Source organism: Ranitomeya variabilis, chromosome 1 (assembly GCF_051348905.1).
Source record: "Ranitomeya variabilis isolate aRanVar5 chromosome 1, aRanVar5.hap1, whole genome shotgun sequence".
NCBI lineage: Eukaryota > Metazoa > Chordata > Amphibia > Anura > Dendrobatidae > Ranitomeya > Ranitomeya variabilis.
This window is the reverse complement of record NC_135232.1, coordinates 800,826,213-800,842,663: the sequence shown is the minus strand read 5'-3', so window position 1 is coordinate 800,842,663 and position 16,451 is coordinate 800,826,213. Positions and strand designations below refer to the sequence as shown.

Sequence of the window (16,451 nt, the reverse complement as noted above, 5' to 3'; positions counted from 1 at the left end):
GTGATGAAGTGATGGGAGATAAGAGGTGAGGCCACTTCTAGAGATGCACGCAAATTTTGATCTCCAGAGATCGACTAAATTTTATTAGTGTGAACTGCAAAAACTTGGCAGTCAATTTTAACATGTTATCTAAACAGATATTAAAGTGACAACGTTTTAAAATGCTTCTAGAATATAGAAAACAAGTAAAATAGAAACAGTATGTGAAATGCAAATCAGAATGTAATGTTAAGTTTATATTAATACAGTGCTCTCCATTGGGCACTAGGTCTGGTTTTTCAGAAACCCCAAAAAACAGAATTCCAACAGCAACCTCAACAGAGTTTCGAAGGAGTCATTCACTCTACAGAAGCCAATGGAGTCACCTTGGATAGTGTCCAGTCTCCGTCCTGGCAGGATTCGTCTTCTATACATACACACACGGAAAGGTTAAAGAGCCCAAGCGCCTGCAGTACTTTGCTCTGCCCTCCACAGGGCAGACAAAGTACGCCTGAGCAGGAGCGCTGTGCCGAGCAGACTGTGTCAATGACGAAGGGACGCATCATCCACACGAAGCAAGCAGGAGGACGGCATCGCAAGAGGATGGGAGGAACCGGTCTAATTAGGGCGACACCCCTTGGACCGGACCGGCGCGCAGGTGAGTATAATAAAAGCTATTTTTCTTCTCTTACAGGTCGGGTTGGGGGCAGATATACAACATTATAGAATACTGTATATCAACCCTAAAAGGTGGTGGCCTTATCTCTTATCGGCCAAACCTGGTAACAGGTTCACTTTAAGTTTCGTAATGAAAAATCTGTGGCTACAGGCAGATCTCTGTTCAATCCCTGAGTTTGCAACACACAAGTGAGCTAATTTTTGGTACAGGTTTATAAAATGTATTTTAGTTCACTTTTGATTTGGGACAAAATATGGCAATAATTAGAGTCTTCGATTAGCCGATCCCAAAGGAAAAATATGAAATATTTTACATTTCCAGAAATGTAACCATAAAATCAGGATCACATTAAACATTTTTACTAAGGTACTGCTATTTATCCAATTATCAAATACAATCTTTAACACCTTCCATAACAGAGACATAAATTTACAGCACAGTTGAGATAACAAACCCTTTGCAATATCCTGCATCATAGTTAAAGAGGACCTTTCACCAAACGTTTCATGTTGAATTGGACACACAATATAAAAGTGGAATAAAACTTTTGTTTTTCTTAGAAATGTTGCCTCTCCATTGGGGAGATATCAGCAATCAAAGTATTTGGCAGCTAACGAGTTAATGTTTGGTGAATCCAAGTAGGTGTGGTCAGATAGTTTTCACTGGTGATGTGCATGATGTTGACAAATCATAAGCAGGCAGAAAATTTTAGGACAAAAGGGAGTAATGCAACAGTAGTTGCCTGTTGCCATTGGCAGTACCCTACTGGGTGTATCATTTTTTTTTTATACTTTACAGAGCGGAAAAATACACACAAATGCAGTACATCATTAAAGCAAAGAAAGATCCGTAGTAGGACTAAAATAGATTACAAGAGTTGGCCACTTTTTTTTGTTTGTGCAGCATACCTCACAAACTGACAAATGCTTCAATCCATACAATGGCTGCTAGTAGAGGAGCATGAGGCCAGACCAGTCCATCAGTCTCCTCCAATTATGAAATACCTTAGATGGGACAGTTTTTCTGTAAGGGCAGGGCTGATGGAGGAGCATGTGCAGATTATGAGGAAAACTGCACTAACAAGAAAGTATTTAACCCTGATAAACCCAAAATTTTAAGAAGAGAAAAAACAAACTTCTCATTTTGTAGTAAAAAAAATATATATATTTAAAATTTGTAATGTAACTTTTTTTTAATTATATTTCTCATACAGTGAAATACATTAAAAAAGCTTTGTTTTTTAATAAAATAGTCCTTTCCAGTCCAAGACGGTATATAAAAAAAATCCCACAGAAAAAGCATATAGCTCATATAGCCCACTAACAGAAAAATAAAAAGGTCATGACTTGTATTGCATCAACACAAAACAAACTAAATGGTTTTATGCAAGCACAGGCTGTAAAACAAAAAAAAAAAAGTCATAGTTACTCAGCGATAACGGTGTTTCTCGGAGCCCATGACAGCACTACGGAGAGAGGGGATCCGCCCTTCAGGGACAGGAAACCTACAGATAAAAGGGCGGTACCTCTCCCTCGCATCAGTTGGTTTACAGAGCATCGGAGGTTAGTTACAACAGAGAAAACATATTATAGCATTGCTTATTAGAGGAACGCCGTGCCTATATTATGTTTCGTAAGTTATATGTAAGTGCTCACCGCACTCGTGATGGGAGGGAATAAGCGGGTGCTGTCATGGGCTCCGAGAAACACCGTTATCGGTGAGTAACTATGACTTTCTCGGTCTCCCATGTCAGCACTACGGAGAGAATTGCAGAGACTAAGCTTAGGGAGGGACCACAGCCTCGAGAACCCTTCGCCCGAAGGTCAAGTCAGACACAGAGTCTAGATTTAATCTGTAGTGTCTAAAAAAGGTTGATGGTGATGACCAGGTGGCCGCTTTGCAGATTTGTTCAATTGATACCTCTGACCTCTCAGCCCATGAGGTAGCTACCGCTCTTGTGGAATGTGCTTTTATACCATCCGGGATCATATTCCCCGTGGATGAATACGCCAAGGCTATTGCCTCCTTTATCCACCTTGCCTAGGTACCTTTGGATCCCCGAAATCCTTTTCTGGGACGCTGAAAACAGACAAACAAAGCCTTCCTTCCTATACTCCCTGGTGGAACCTAAATATTGGACTAGACATCTCCTGACATCTAAATTATGGAATTTTCGCTCTTTCTCATTTTTCGGGTTTGGGCAAAAGGACGGCAGGGATACTTCTTGTGACCTATGAAACTTGGATGCCACTTTTGGCAAATATGCCGGGTCAAGTTTAAGAGTGACTCTGTCATCTAATATTTTTGTAAAGGGTGGGTTAGAGGATAGGGCTTGGATGTCACTTATTCTGCATGCAGATGTTAAAGCTACCAGAAGAATGGTCTTAAGTGATAGTGTTTTTATGGGAATTGTGTCTATGGGTTCGACTGGAGGACCCGTTAGTGCAGAGAGGACTAAGTTTAGGTCCCACGAGGGTATTTTTTGATTAACTAGAGGTTTTGACCTTGTTACCGCTTTAATAAATCTTACTACCCATGGATTGGCCGCAATATTTTGATTATAGAGTGCTCCCAGAGCTGCTATCTGTACCTTTAGAGTACTGACCGCCAACCCGTTCCAGACCTTTTTGTAGGAATTCAAGTATTTTATCAATTGAAGGCCCATCCTGGACTTTCACCTTGGAGACAGATAAGAATTTTCTCTAAGTTTTCCCATAGGCTTTAGTAGTAACAGGTTTCCTACTTTTAATAAAGTAGTTACCAAGTTGTCCGAAAACCCCCTTTCTTTTAATAGTCTCTGTTCAAAATCCAGGCTGTTAAATGTAAGTTCGACTCCTGCGGGTGGAAGATCGGTCCTTGCTGTAGTAGGTCTGGTATATTTGGTAGCATCCATGGGTCTGAGACAGATAGCATCCTTAGCCAGGAAAACCATGTCCTTTTTGGCCAGAACGGAGCTATAAGGATCATTTTTGTTTTGTCCTCTCTGACTTTCCGAATGACTGCCGGGATCAGAACAATTGGGGGGAAAAGCATATGTTAGTTTGTGGGTCCATGGAATCAGAAAAGCATCCAGGGCCTGGGGATTCCCTTTCGGGTTCAGTGAGAAAAACATGTTTACTTTTTTGTTTTTGAAATTGGCGAATAAATCTATCGTTGGGGTCCCCCACATTTCTGTAATCTGGTTGTAGATAGATTGGTTTAGGGACCACTCGCCTTGTTTTAACGGAGTTTGACTCAAGTAATCTGCTTTTTCGTTGTTTGACCCCTGAATATGTAGTGCAGAAAGGGATAGTAGGTTTTCCTCTGCAAGACTGATAATTTTGGCAGAGGAACTCATCAGTGATCGAGACCTTGTTCCCCCCTGGTGATTTATATATGCTACTGTCACTTTGTTGTCCAAAAAAATCCGGATATGATGTCCTCTAATGTAAGTTAGAAAAAATAGAAGAGCTTGATGCACCGCCCAAAGTTCTTTTTGGTTTGAGGATGCTGATAGGGAAACTGGACAGTTCAGGAACTGAGTCACTCTAGTTTTCCATGTGAGCCCCCCATCCCCTGGGACTCGCATCGGTTGTTATTAGCCGAGATATTTTTGCTATCCAAGGGATTCCCTTTGAAAGGTTTTGGTTCTTTCCCCACCAGAGAAGGGAATGAATAACTGAGGAATTTAGAGTGATGCGACCTTCTAAATTGTTTTTTTAGTACTGACTGCAATTCCAGTATAAGCCATTGAAGTTCTCTCGTGTGGAATTGTGCGAAAGGTACTGCTGGCAGACATGAAGAGAGAGAGCCCAGTAGCGACATCGCCCTCCTTAGTGTCATGGAGGGATTGTGTAGAGTTCGCGCTACCATACTCATTATATTGTCCTTTTTGGAAACTGGGAGTCGGCATTCTTGAACTTGGGAGTCTAATGTTAATCCCAGAAACTCCTGAATTTGGCAGGGTTCTAACCTTGATTTTTTTGTATTTATTAGCCAGCCTAAGTCCGTTAGAATAGTTATCACTCGGTCTCGCTGTTCCCTGCAACTTTGAAGCAGAGTCGCTTGCAATAAGGAAATCGTCCAAGTAAGGGACTATTAATATATTTAGTTCCCTTATGTGGGCCATCATTTCCGCTACTATTTTTGTGAATACTCGCGGAGCAATTGAGATTCCAAACAGGAGGGCTCTGTATTGGAAATGTCTTACTTGTCCATCTATGGAGACCACCATCCTGAGAAATTTTCGGGATTGTTTGCGGATAGACACATGGTAATATGCATCGGTTAAGTCTATCACAACCATGTAGCAGTTCGGGAAGAGGTTTTTTATGGTAGATTTTATTGTTTCCATTTTGAATTTTTGTTTTTTTACGTATTTGTTCAGGTTTTTTAGATTTATTATCGTTCGAAAAGAGCCATCGGGTTTTGGGACAAGAAATAGTGGGGAGTAAAACCCTCTTCCTATTTCTTGATGGGAGATCTTCTGAATTACAGGATTACAGGTAAGGAGAGAAAATCTATTTTTAGACCAGAGTGAATCAGATTTAAAATCCAAGTATTGTTGGATATTTTCTTCCAGGCGGGAAGGAACGAAGTGAGTCTTCCCCCCCCACCGCGGGAAAAATGTCATTTAGAGGGTTTTTTGTCACGGGAGGTGTTGCCAAAAAGGTAACCCCTGTCCCTTCTTCTTCCTTCGTCCCATTTACTCTGTTCTCTGGGGGGCCTTCGGCGAAAAAATGTCCAGTTCCGAAAGGACTGTCTGAATGGAGCTGGTCCCAGGTTTGGAAATCCTTTCTTTTTATCCCCAGCTTTCTGGAGGATGTCATCCAAGGTCTCCCCAAACAAGAAATTTCCCTCACATGGAATGGAACATAATTTAAGTTTCGTCAGGAGATCCCCCGGCCAACTTTTAAGCCATAATGTTCTTCTGGTTGCGTTGGAGAGGGCTGCAGCCTTGGATGTTAAGCGCACGGAGTCCGCTGAGGAATCTGCTAGGAACGCTGCTACTGCTCTAATTACAGGGATTGAATCTAGCATTTTATTCCTGGGTGACCCGTCTTTAATCTGTTTTTCCAATCGGTCAATCCACACCATTAAAGATCTGGAGGTGCACGTCACAGCAACCGCAGGTCTCAAGCTACCCCCAGCCGATTGCCACGCCCCCTTAATTAAAGTATCTGCTTTCTTGTCTAAAGGGTCTTTAAGGGTACCAATATCCTCAAATGGAAGAGCGAACTTTTTCGAGGCCTTGGCTACAGCGACATCCAATTTAGGTGCCTTGTCCCAAGAAGTAGATGCCTCATTTCAAAGGATACTTTCTTTTAAGAGAGGGTATAGAGGAATTTCTCCTATCAGGTTTCTCCCATTCTTTTTCAATCAATGTTTGGACGTTAGAATTTAGGGGAAATGTTCTCCGCTTTTTCTGCCCCAGGCCACCAAACATTATGTCTTGAGCCGTTCTATCGGGACGGGGGTCCTCTACCCCCATAGTGGCTCTAACCGCTTTTACTAGAGTATCTACCTCATCTAGCGGGAAGCAGTGACGACCAGAATCTTCATCGGAGGAAGATAAGAAGGAATCAGATTTATTGGAATCCGTGTCCTCAGATGAAGACTGATCAGAGTGGGAATATACCACCTCTTTTTTCTTATCGTTCACTTTTTTGAAAGATGTGAGGGCATTCTGAACCTCAGATCTGATTATCGTTTTCAGCTCAGATGCGAAATCGGGGGTCTCTTCACATAATAACCGTTGTATACATGAGTTACAAAGCTTTTTGCTCCAGGCTACCGGCAAAGCTTTGTTACAGGTGGGACAGGATCTATTTTTCCTGTTCTCCAACCTCTTCTTTCCCTATTAAGGGAGAAGAAGGAACCCCATTACAAAATATGAACTTTCTCGGAGGTCACTCACCATTCAGACGTGGACGTAGGTACCAGTTCTGGAGGGGGACCGGGTCTGGTAGAGGAGACTCTTGAGAAGGAGAATTGTTCACTGCAGCAGATCTGCTGCGCTGCGTTGAATGACTGCTGGAGCCACTTCTCCTGGCACCCTTAGGGTCTGCCTGCTTCTTATGATGCTGGTGCTGCTGCCTTGGCTGCTGCTCTGTCTCTTGCTGCACGTCGTTGTCCTCCATGTTTCCAGGGAGTTAGTGCACACATGCTAGTTGCATTATCTCCCTATTTGAATCTGGCGCCACCTCCCAGCGTCTGGTGAGCTTCCGGTTTCTACGTCACGTCCCCCGGGGAGAAAACGCTACTGCGCATGTGCGCGGCAATGACCCGGAAGTCCTACCGCATTTCCGGAGCGGCGGCCATCTTTGTACACCCGGAGCGTGCACTTGTCGGCACAGTAGCTCCGGGTGTCTCAGCGCCCCTTCCTCTTTCAGAGTGGCGGCGATTCTCGCCCCGCACACCCTGAAGAACCCCTCGGTTCCAGCGATAGCGGCTTCGGGCACCGGACGAGCCACGTCATGAGCCTCCTCGCTGCAGGAGCCTCCTCGCTGCCGGAACCCAGCTGACCGGTCCTTTGGATACGGCGTCTTCTTTTGCAGGTACCGCGCCGAAAAAGGTTCCCCGTCAGGGACAGGAAACCAACTGATGCGAAGGAGAGGTACCGCCATTTTATCTGTAGGTTTCCTGTCCCTGAAGGGCGGATCGCCTCTCTCTCCGTAGTGCTGTCATGGGAGACCGAAAAATGTAGATATTTAATATCTTAAAGGCCAGCAAAAAAAGGTGTATATATTATGTTGTAAAAACTAAACAAAAAAAAACATACAAACATATAGATAAATAATAATAATAAAAAAAATCTCACATGAATGGCTGCATAAATGAGAGGAGGGAAAAAAGCTATAGGTTTTGAAAGGGGATGAAAAAAAGCTAAAATTACTACGTCTTAAGACCTAAATTAGGTAACATCTCAATGGGTACCAAATCAGGAATTCTATTTAACATATGAAAAAAAGCCAAGTTTTCTAATGTGCAACTAATTTAATTGCCAAATATGGTTGAAAAGAAAAACCTGTTCCTATACTTTATGGCTTTCAGTCTTTCTCATGCGTCTCCCTAATTACAAGGGATGAGATTGACTTTTCATTTCAAGCTCTAAACCCTCAGAAGCAGTTTGTATTGAAATGACACAAAGCGAAATCATTGCAGATAGATGGCCAAGATACTCCAATTAAATTACTCACCCTGTTGCCAGGAACAGGGATGAATCAGTCTGAACAGCAAAGTAATTTTCATAAAAGCTGAATGCCTTTGAGGTAGTGTAGGATTTTCAGATAAATGTACTGACCTAATATTCTAATTGTATCTAACCCTGAGCCATCTATAAAGATGGAGAGGAGCAGACAGCAGAGATTGGTATAGATAAGAAGTCATCAATTCTATGCAGTTATTAATTTTCACTTAAATATTTTCTCTTACCTTAGCTCCATGTTTATGCAGAACTTCAACTACATCGTTGTGTGCTCTTTCAGCAGCTACGTGTAACGGTGTCATGAAACTAAAGCAAAAAAAGAAAAATTATATATATTGTTATGGATCAGATAAATCAAAACTCAAAATCACTGCTTCTCCTTGGTGTGTAGGTAAATTAATTAGCGAGTAGCTGACCATTTCGGGAAGAGAAAACTCTTGTATACTTCCTCGTCAGCAAATAGGAGCAATTACCTTTAATGAAGCACCTAAGGCAGACTGGATGTCTCAACTCAACCAGGGACATCACATGGCAAAAATGGAAATTCCATATTTTACTGAAATATCTATATAACAAACCAATGCTCAAACAATCCAAGGATATACCTGTGTTCAGGGAAACTAAAGGCTTCCATGGCTGCAAGTGCAATTGTTTTTGGGTGTGGGGAACCACAGACCTGTACCGTCAATCCGAAATATAGATATAAATCAATCATGTTTGGAGTGTCTAGGATGGCGAACGCAATGCTACTAAACATGGTAGTCATTATTTCATTAGAAGGTTCCATTATCAATTAGCATTATGTCCTAAACTGTGTCTTTCTAACCATATAGTTAGGATAGAGACATCCATGGTCACATCCAGGACATACGAGTCTTGTACATCTGTCAAAATTTTCACAGAAATCTCCACCGCCAGAAGGTCTAAGATTCTATCTGTAAGACGTTTCTATATGTATACCTTTTATTTTGTACTGTATCTTCCTTATGTCTTTTTGTTAAATATATCTGTAACTGTTTAAGCATTGTACCTTTTTTTTTTTTTATATATTAAATCTGAAATTCGTAAATTGGTTACTTGCTGCTTTAGGTGTACCCACAATCTCAAAGAGGAAACCTATAACCTGGTTGTTTCCCAGAATGCAAGAGGAGTACCTACCAGATACTTGGGAAAGTTGGGTGTATATTTGTACTTGTGGGTCACCCAGGGCAGGTGTCTCAAAACGGCAAGTGGTGGAAGCAAGAAGTGTGGTGTGGATGTGTGAATTGGCTGTAAGGTACCCTTAGCCCATTGTAAACCTATAGCGATAGGTTTGTGGACGAACGAGTGTGAATATATATATATATATATATATATAGATATAGATATAGATATAGAGAGAGAGAGAGAGAGAGAGAGAGAGAGAGAGAGATACACACACATACATATACCTATACCGTATTTTCCGGCGTATAAGACGACTTTTTAACCCCTGAAAATCTTCTTAAAAGTCGGGGGTCGTCTTATACGCCGGGTATCGTCTTGTACGCCGGGTGTATATGGTGGGTGGGGGGGGGGGGGGAGTGGTCCTGATGACGACGAGGGGGCGTCTCAAAGGAAAGTGCGTGGAGTATCCCCCATTACCTCATCGTAGCGCTGCAGCGTGGGGTCTCTGTGCTGGGAGCGGCGGCTGCTGCTCCTCTTTGTGCCGCGTGGGTGCTGTGCTGTGGGGCGGCGGCTCCTCTTCTGCAGTGTGGGGCCTCTGTGATGTGGGGCGGCGGCGGCGTATCTTCATGCAGTCAGTCGGGGCTCCTCCGGCATCTCCTTAAAGCCCGGAGGCCCCGCCGGCAGCTGCATTGCTGCGATGCGGTGGCCTCTGGGAAAATGGCCGCTGCTCAGATTCAGATCTCGTCTCCCGAGATCTCGGGACGAGATCTGAATCTGAGCATGCGCCGCCCCCAGCGGCCATTTTCCCAGAGGCCACCGCATCGCAGCAATGCAGCTGCCGGCGGGGCCTCCGGGCTTTAAGAAGATGCCGGAGGAGCCCCGACTGACTGCATGAAGATACGCCGCCGCCCCCGCCCCACAGCACAGAGGCCCCACACTGCAGAAGAGGAGCCACCGCCCCACAGCACCCACGCGGCACAAAGAGGAGCCGCCGCTCCCAGCAGAGACCCCACGCTTCAGCGCTACGATGAGGTAATGGGGGATAGTCCACTCACACTTTCCTGTGAGACGCCCCCTCGTCGTCATCGGGACCACTCCTACCCAAAAGGCACATTAGTCACCGGCCCTATAAGACGACATACGGCGTATAAGAAGACCCCCGACTTTTAAGAAGATTTTATATTTTAACTGGAAAAGTTGGGGGGTCGTCTTATACGCCCAGTCGTCTTATACGCCGGAAAATACGGTACGGTATATGTATATATATATATATATATATATATATATATATATATATATATATATATATATATATATATATATATATATATATATATATATATATATATATATATATATATATACAAAATATGTGGCTTATAAATAATTTTGAATCTTCTTCACTCACAACATAAAAGGATATTAAACGTAAATATATTTGTGTTGTATGAAGTAAATGTGCAGTTCATCAATCTTTAAAGGGAAGGTGCCACCGGTTTTCTGCTTTTTTTGTGAAATGAAGCTTAAAATAGTAACTAAAATGTATTAATGCAATGTTTGCAAACATTTCTATATGAAAAATATTATATTGTTTTTACAAATATATATTAATTCCCACTAGGGGGAGCATTTTCCGTTTTAGACCTCAAGCAGCTATAGTAAGACTAACCAGCTTTAATGTTAGCTGGAAAATTGAGGCAGTGACTGCTGACATCACCATTTCCGTCCCCTTTTGGGTGGTCTAGTATCCCTGGGGCAGAATGTAGAGTAGCATCACAGGGCAGAGCCATTTTGTGGGTGACTGCCCTGTGATCTGCTATCACCAGTAGTTACTGTCTCTCTCTCCCACCAGTCTTCATATGTCTCTCTCGCCCAGATTACATGTATCTCTCACCCCCCTCCACAATGTTTGGCCATTCACTGCAAACCTGAAGCTCCTTATCTTATCTTACTGAGGGATAAATCACAACTGCTGCTGAGCAGCTGACAGCTCCTGCTCCCATAAAGGTACCTTCACACTAAAGGCCCCGTCTCACTAAGCGATTTACCAACGATCACGACCAGCGATATGACCTGGCCGTGATCGTTGGTAAGTCGCTGTGTGGTCGCTGGGGAGCTGTCACACAGACCGCTCTCTCCAGCGACCAACGATCAGGGGAACGACTTCGGCATCGTTGAAACTGTCTTCAACGATGCCGAAGTCCCCCTGCAGCACCCGGGTAACCAGGGTAAACATCGGGTTACTAAGCGCAGGGCCGCGCTTAGTAACCTGATGTTTACCCTGGTTACCAAAAAAAAACAAACAGTACATACTCGCCTTTCGGTGTCCAGGTCCCTTGCCGTCTGCTTCCTGCTCTGACTGAGATCCGGCCGTACAGTGAGAGCAGAGCGCAGCGGTGACGTCACTGCTGTGCTCTCACTTCTCACTGTACGGCCGGGAGTCAGTGAGAGCAGGAAGCAGACGGCAAGGGACCTGACGGACATCAGAAGGCGAGTATGTACTGTTTGTTTTTTTTTACATTTACGCTGGTAACCAGGGTAAACATCGGGTTACTAAGCGCGGCCCTGCGCTTAGTAACCCGATGTTTACCCTGGTTACCAGTGAAGACATCGCTGGATCGGTGTCACACACACCGATTCAGCAATGTCAGCGGGGCCTCAACGACCAAAAAAAGGTCCAGGCCATTCCGACACGACCAGCGATCTCGCAGCAGGGGCCTGATCGCTGGTAAGTGTCACACATAGCGAGATCGCTATGGAGGTCGCTGTTGCGTCACAAAACTTGTGACTCAGCAGCGATCTCGCTAGCGATCTCGCTATGTGAGACGGGGCCTTAAGCGACGCTGCAGCGATACAGACAACGATGCTGATCGCTGCAGCGTCGCTGTTTGGTCGCAGACCGCTCTCCAGCGACCAACGATGCCGAGGTCCCTGGGTAACCAGGGTAAACATCGGGTTGCTAAGCGCAGGGCCACGCTTAGTAACCCGATGTTTACCCTGGTTACCAGTGTAAAATGTAAAAAAAAAACAAACAGTACATACTCACCTTCGCGTCCCCCGGCGTCCGCTTCCTGAACTGACTGAGTGCCAGCCCTAACAGCAGAGCGGTGACGTCACCGCTGTGCTGTGCTTTCACTTTAGGGCCGGCGCTCAGTCAGTGCAGGAAGCGGACGGCGGGGGACGCGAATGTGAGTATGTACTGTTTTTTTACATTTTACACTGGTAACCAGGGTAAACATCGGGTTACTAAGCGCGGCCCTGCGCTTAGTAACCCGATATTTACCCTGGTTACCATTGTAAAACATCGCTGGTATCGTTGCTTTTGCTGTCAAACACAACGATACACGGCGATCTGACGACCAAATAAAGTTCTGAACTTTAATCAACGACCAGCGATATCACAGCAGGATCCTGATCGCTGCTGCGTGTCAAACACAACGATATCGCTAGCCAGGACGCTGCAACGTCACGGATCGCTAGCGATATCATTTAGTGTGAAGGTACCTTAATGCTCATGGTACACTCCCGCATTTTACTCCTGTTAATCTAGGATCTGTTCTGCTGAAATCAGTACTGCTTTTGTTAGCAGATCCCAGGTTCCATGAAAATGGCAGCAGAACACTCCCACTATGAATTGTGCAGCCCACAGAGGCTCCATTATAATAGATAGGGTCGTTATCTCCTATGACCATGGGGTGCCGTATCATGACACTGAAAGTGTCATGCTGCTACTGTGAGGGTATGTGCACACGTCCGGATTTCTTGCAGAAATTTCCTGAAGAAAACCGGAAATTTTCTGCAAGAAATCCGCATTTTTTTTTTGCGTTTTTTCCGCATTTTTTTTTAGCATTCTGCAAGCGTAATTAGCTTGCAGAATGCTAAAGTTTTCCAAGCGATCTGTAGCATCGCTTGGAAAACTGACTGACAGGTTGGTCACACTTGTCAAACATAGCGTTTGACAAGTGTGACCATCTTTTTACTATAGATGCTGCCTATGCAGCATCTATAGTAAAAGATAGAATGCTTAAAAATAATAAAAAAAAATAAAAAAAATGGTTATACTCACCTGCAGGCGTCCGTTCCTATAAATGCCGGTGTGGTTCAGGACCTTCCATGATGTCGCAGTCACGTGAGCGGTCACATGACCGGTCTCGACCAATCACAAGACCGTGACGTCATCGCAGGTCCTTCACCGCACACCAGCTATAGAAACCGAAGTGGCAGCATGCAGCGGAGAGGCGGGAAGACATCGAAGGTGAGTATATGACTATTTTTTATTTTAATTCTTTTTTTTTGACCAATTATATGGTGCCCAGTCTGTGGAGGAGAGTCTCCTCTCCTCCACCCTGGGTACCAACCGCACATAATCTGCTTACTTCCCGCATGGTGTGCACAGCCCCGTGCGGGAAGTAAGCAGATCAATGCACTCCTAGGTGTGCGGAATCCCTTGCAATTCCGCATTTTAATGAACATGTTGCTTTTTTTTCTGCGATGCGATTTTTTCGCAGAAAAAAAGGCTACATTTGCACAAAAAATGCGGAATACACTGAAAATAATGGGAGGCATATGTTAGTGTTTTTTTCGCGTTTTTATAGCGAAAAAACGCGGAAAAAACGCGAAAAATACTGAACGTGTGCACATGGCCTGAGAGCAAGATTTCAGCTCCCAGTACCTTCTTTAGACTCCTATAACACACGAAATATGTTTCAAATAAAATCAAAACTTGGTTATAACAGCATGTTATGCTACATTACATGGATTTATTAATGATCTACAAACGCGGTACCTTCCCTTTAATGTTATAATCACACTTGGCAGTAAAGGTGCAGGACAGAGGTAGGACATTACCATGTAACAAACACAAAATAAAATGAAAGTGCCAATCTCATTTACTGTATTGTAGTGTTTGGCCATTGTGGTAATTTATAACAGTATGAAAATATCATAGTAAGATAACTCCATTCAAAGCTAAGAAATGGTGTAAGTAATGATTCGTTTTAGCTTCCTCGCTAACATAATACCCATTGTTACTCCAGACTGGTCAAACTTAACAGATTATACTACCACCCTATGAATTGCAATGTCACAAGCCGAACACATACTCTTTATTCTTCTCGTTGACGCTGGCTCCCTTCCTGAGCAACAACTCTGTTATTTGCTTCCTTTTCGGGTGGAGAGAGGCAACTGCGCAGTGCTGTAAAAAGGTAGCAATGTTAGAAAAAACAAAATAAAATGTCAAGTAAGTACATACATAAAATGCCTAAAAGCACACTTAGGTTTTTCAGCTTTTTCCGATATCATCTCTACCTTTGTTATATATTCCTGAGGCAGTCTTTCTACAAGACACACAGATGGAATCCCTCAGTCATTTATCAAATGCCTGGCTCAGATGCACAACGCACAGAGCAAAATCTAAGAGGGTGATCAATGGTAAATTATGCTCCTCCGAAAACAATTTCGATTTTATAACTGCAGTGCCAGAGATGAGCAATGCCCATGTCATTGAGGCAAGTAAGAAGCCAAAGAATAAATTGTCTACTTGGTACACTGGGCTGAAACCAAGCATTGCCTCCATAAAAACAAACTTTTGGTTGGGTAGTAAAATGCACAAATCACCAAAAGGAATAGAACAAACATTGTTCACATGTTGCATTAGTCAATCAACTTCTCATATTAAAATGTGATGGTGAACCTTTTAGAGACAGAGTGCCCAAATGGCAACCCAATACCCACTTATCACAAAGTGCCAACACGGCAATTTAATCTGGGGCTTAATCAGACACCACAGAAGACTTGCAAACAAAAAAAAAAAAAAAAAAAACACAAAGCCCCTCTGCAAAAGTCATAGTTACTCACCGATAACGGTGTTTCTCAGAGCCCATGACAGCACACCAGAGAGAGGATCCGCCCTTCAGGGACAGGAAACCTACAGGATAAAAGGGCGGTACCTCTCCCCTGCATCAGTTTTGTTTACAGAGCATCGGAGGTCCTCCAGGTTAGTTACAACAACAGAAAAAGTACAATTTATCATATTGCTTAACAGGTAAACACCGTGTCTATATAAAAAGGCACTTCACACAAAATAATGTGCTCACCGCACACGTGATGAGGGGGGGAATAAGTAGGTGCTGTCATGGGCTCTGAGAAACACCGTTATCGGTGAGTAACTATGACTTTCTCAGTCGCCCATGACAGCACACCAGAGAGAATTGCAGAGATATATTGGTTAGGGAGGGACCACAGCCTGTAGAACCCTTCTTCCGAAGGTTAGGTCAGACGAGGAGGCTAGGTCTAGGCGATAGTGTCTGAAAAAGGTTGAAGGTGAAGACCAGGTGGCCGCCTTACAGATTTGGTCTAATGGTACCTCTGACCTTTCGGCCCAGGAGGTCGCCATAGCCCTTGTAGAGTGGGCCTTCAGTCCTTGTGGGACGGCGTTCCCGGTGGATGAGTAGGCCAAGGCTATTGCGTCTGTTACCCATCGTGCTATAGTGCTCTTAGAAGCTTTGAGTCCTTTCCTAGGCCCCTGGAAACAGATAAAAAGAGACCCTTCCTTCCTACACTGTTGGGTGGATTTAATATATTGGATTAGACACCTTCTCACATCTAGTGTGTGGAATTTTTCTTCTTTCCTATTTTTAGGGTCTGGACAGAAGGAAGGAAGGATTATTTCCTGGGACCTGTGAAATATGGATGCTACTTTGGGTAGATAGGCAGGGTCTGTTTTTAGTACAACCTTATCATCCAGGATTTGTGTAAAGGGAGGGTTTGCGGACAGGGCTTGGAGATCACTTATTCTGCGGGCCGATGTCAGGGCTATTAGGAGGGCAGTTTTAAGTGATAGAATCCTAAGAGGTATTGACTCTACAGGTTCAAACGGGGGTTCTGTCAGGGCTGACAAGACCAGGTTCAAGTCCCAAGTTGGTAATTTTTTTACTGTTACAGGTTTAGACCTTGCGGCTGCTCTGATAAACCGCATCACCCAAGGGTTTGCTGCTATGTTTTCACAGTAAAGTGCTCCTAGAGCTGATATTTGTACTTTTAAGGTACTTATTGAAAGGCCCAGGTCTAACCCCTTTTGTAGAAATTCTAATATTTCAGTCACTGGAACCCCGTCTTGTAACCTGACCCCGGAGGAGGATAAAAATTTTTGCCAAGTTTTACCATATATTTTTGTGGTCACTGGTTTTCTACTTTTCATTAGTGTAGAAACTAGTTTGTTAGAAAAACCTCTATCCCTCAATAGTGACCTCTCAAATTCCACGCTGTTAAGTGGAGATTCTCTGACTGGGGGTGGAACACCGGTCCCTGAGACAGAAGGTCCGGAAGATCCGGAAGGACCCAGGGATCTGTGATCGATAGCATCCTCAGCCAGGAGAACCAGGCCCTTTTGGGCCAGAAGGGGGCTATTAGGATAAGTCTGGATTTGTCCTGCCTGATTTTTCGCAGAACTGCTGGGATGAG

General features: G+C 43.9%; 1 protein-coding gene across 2 annotated transcripts in view; it reads right to left on the bottom strand.

Moving 5' to 3' along the window:
* The window catches only part of TNKS (tankyrase), a 316,862-nt gene that overhangs the window by 99,745 nt on the left and 200,666 nt on the right, over positions 1-16,451 (bottom strand). For both annotated transcript variants that reach the window (XM_077273969.1, XM_077273977.1), the window contains exons 10-11: positions 14,093-14,184; positions 8,072-8,150 (exon numbers count right to left, since the gene is read on the bottom strand). In XM_077273969.1, coding sequence (XP_077130084.1) covers positions 8,072-8,150; positions 14,093-14,184 — 171 coding nt within the window. The remainder of the gene's footprint in view (positions 1-8,071; positions 8,151-14,092; positions 14,185-16,451) is intronic.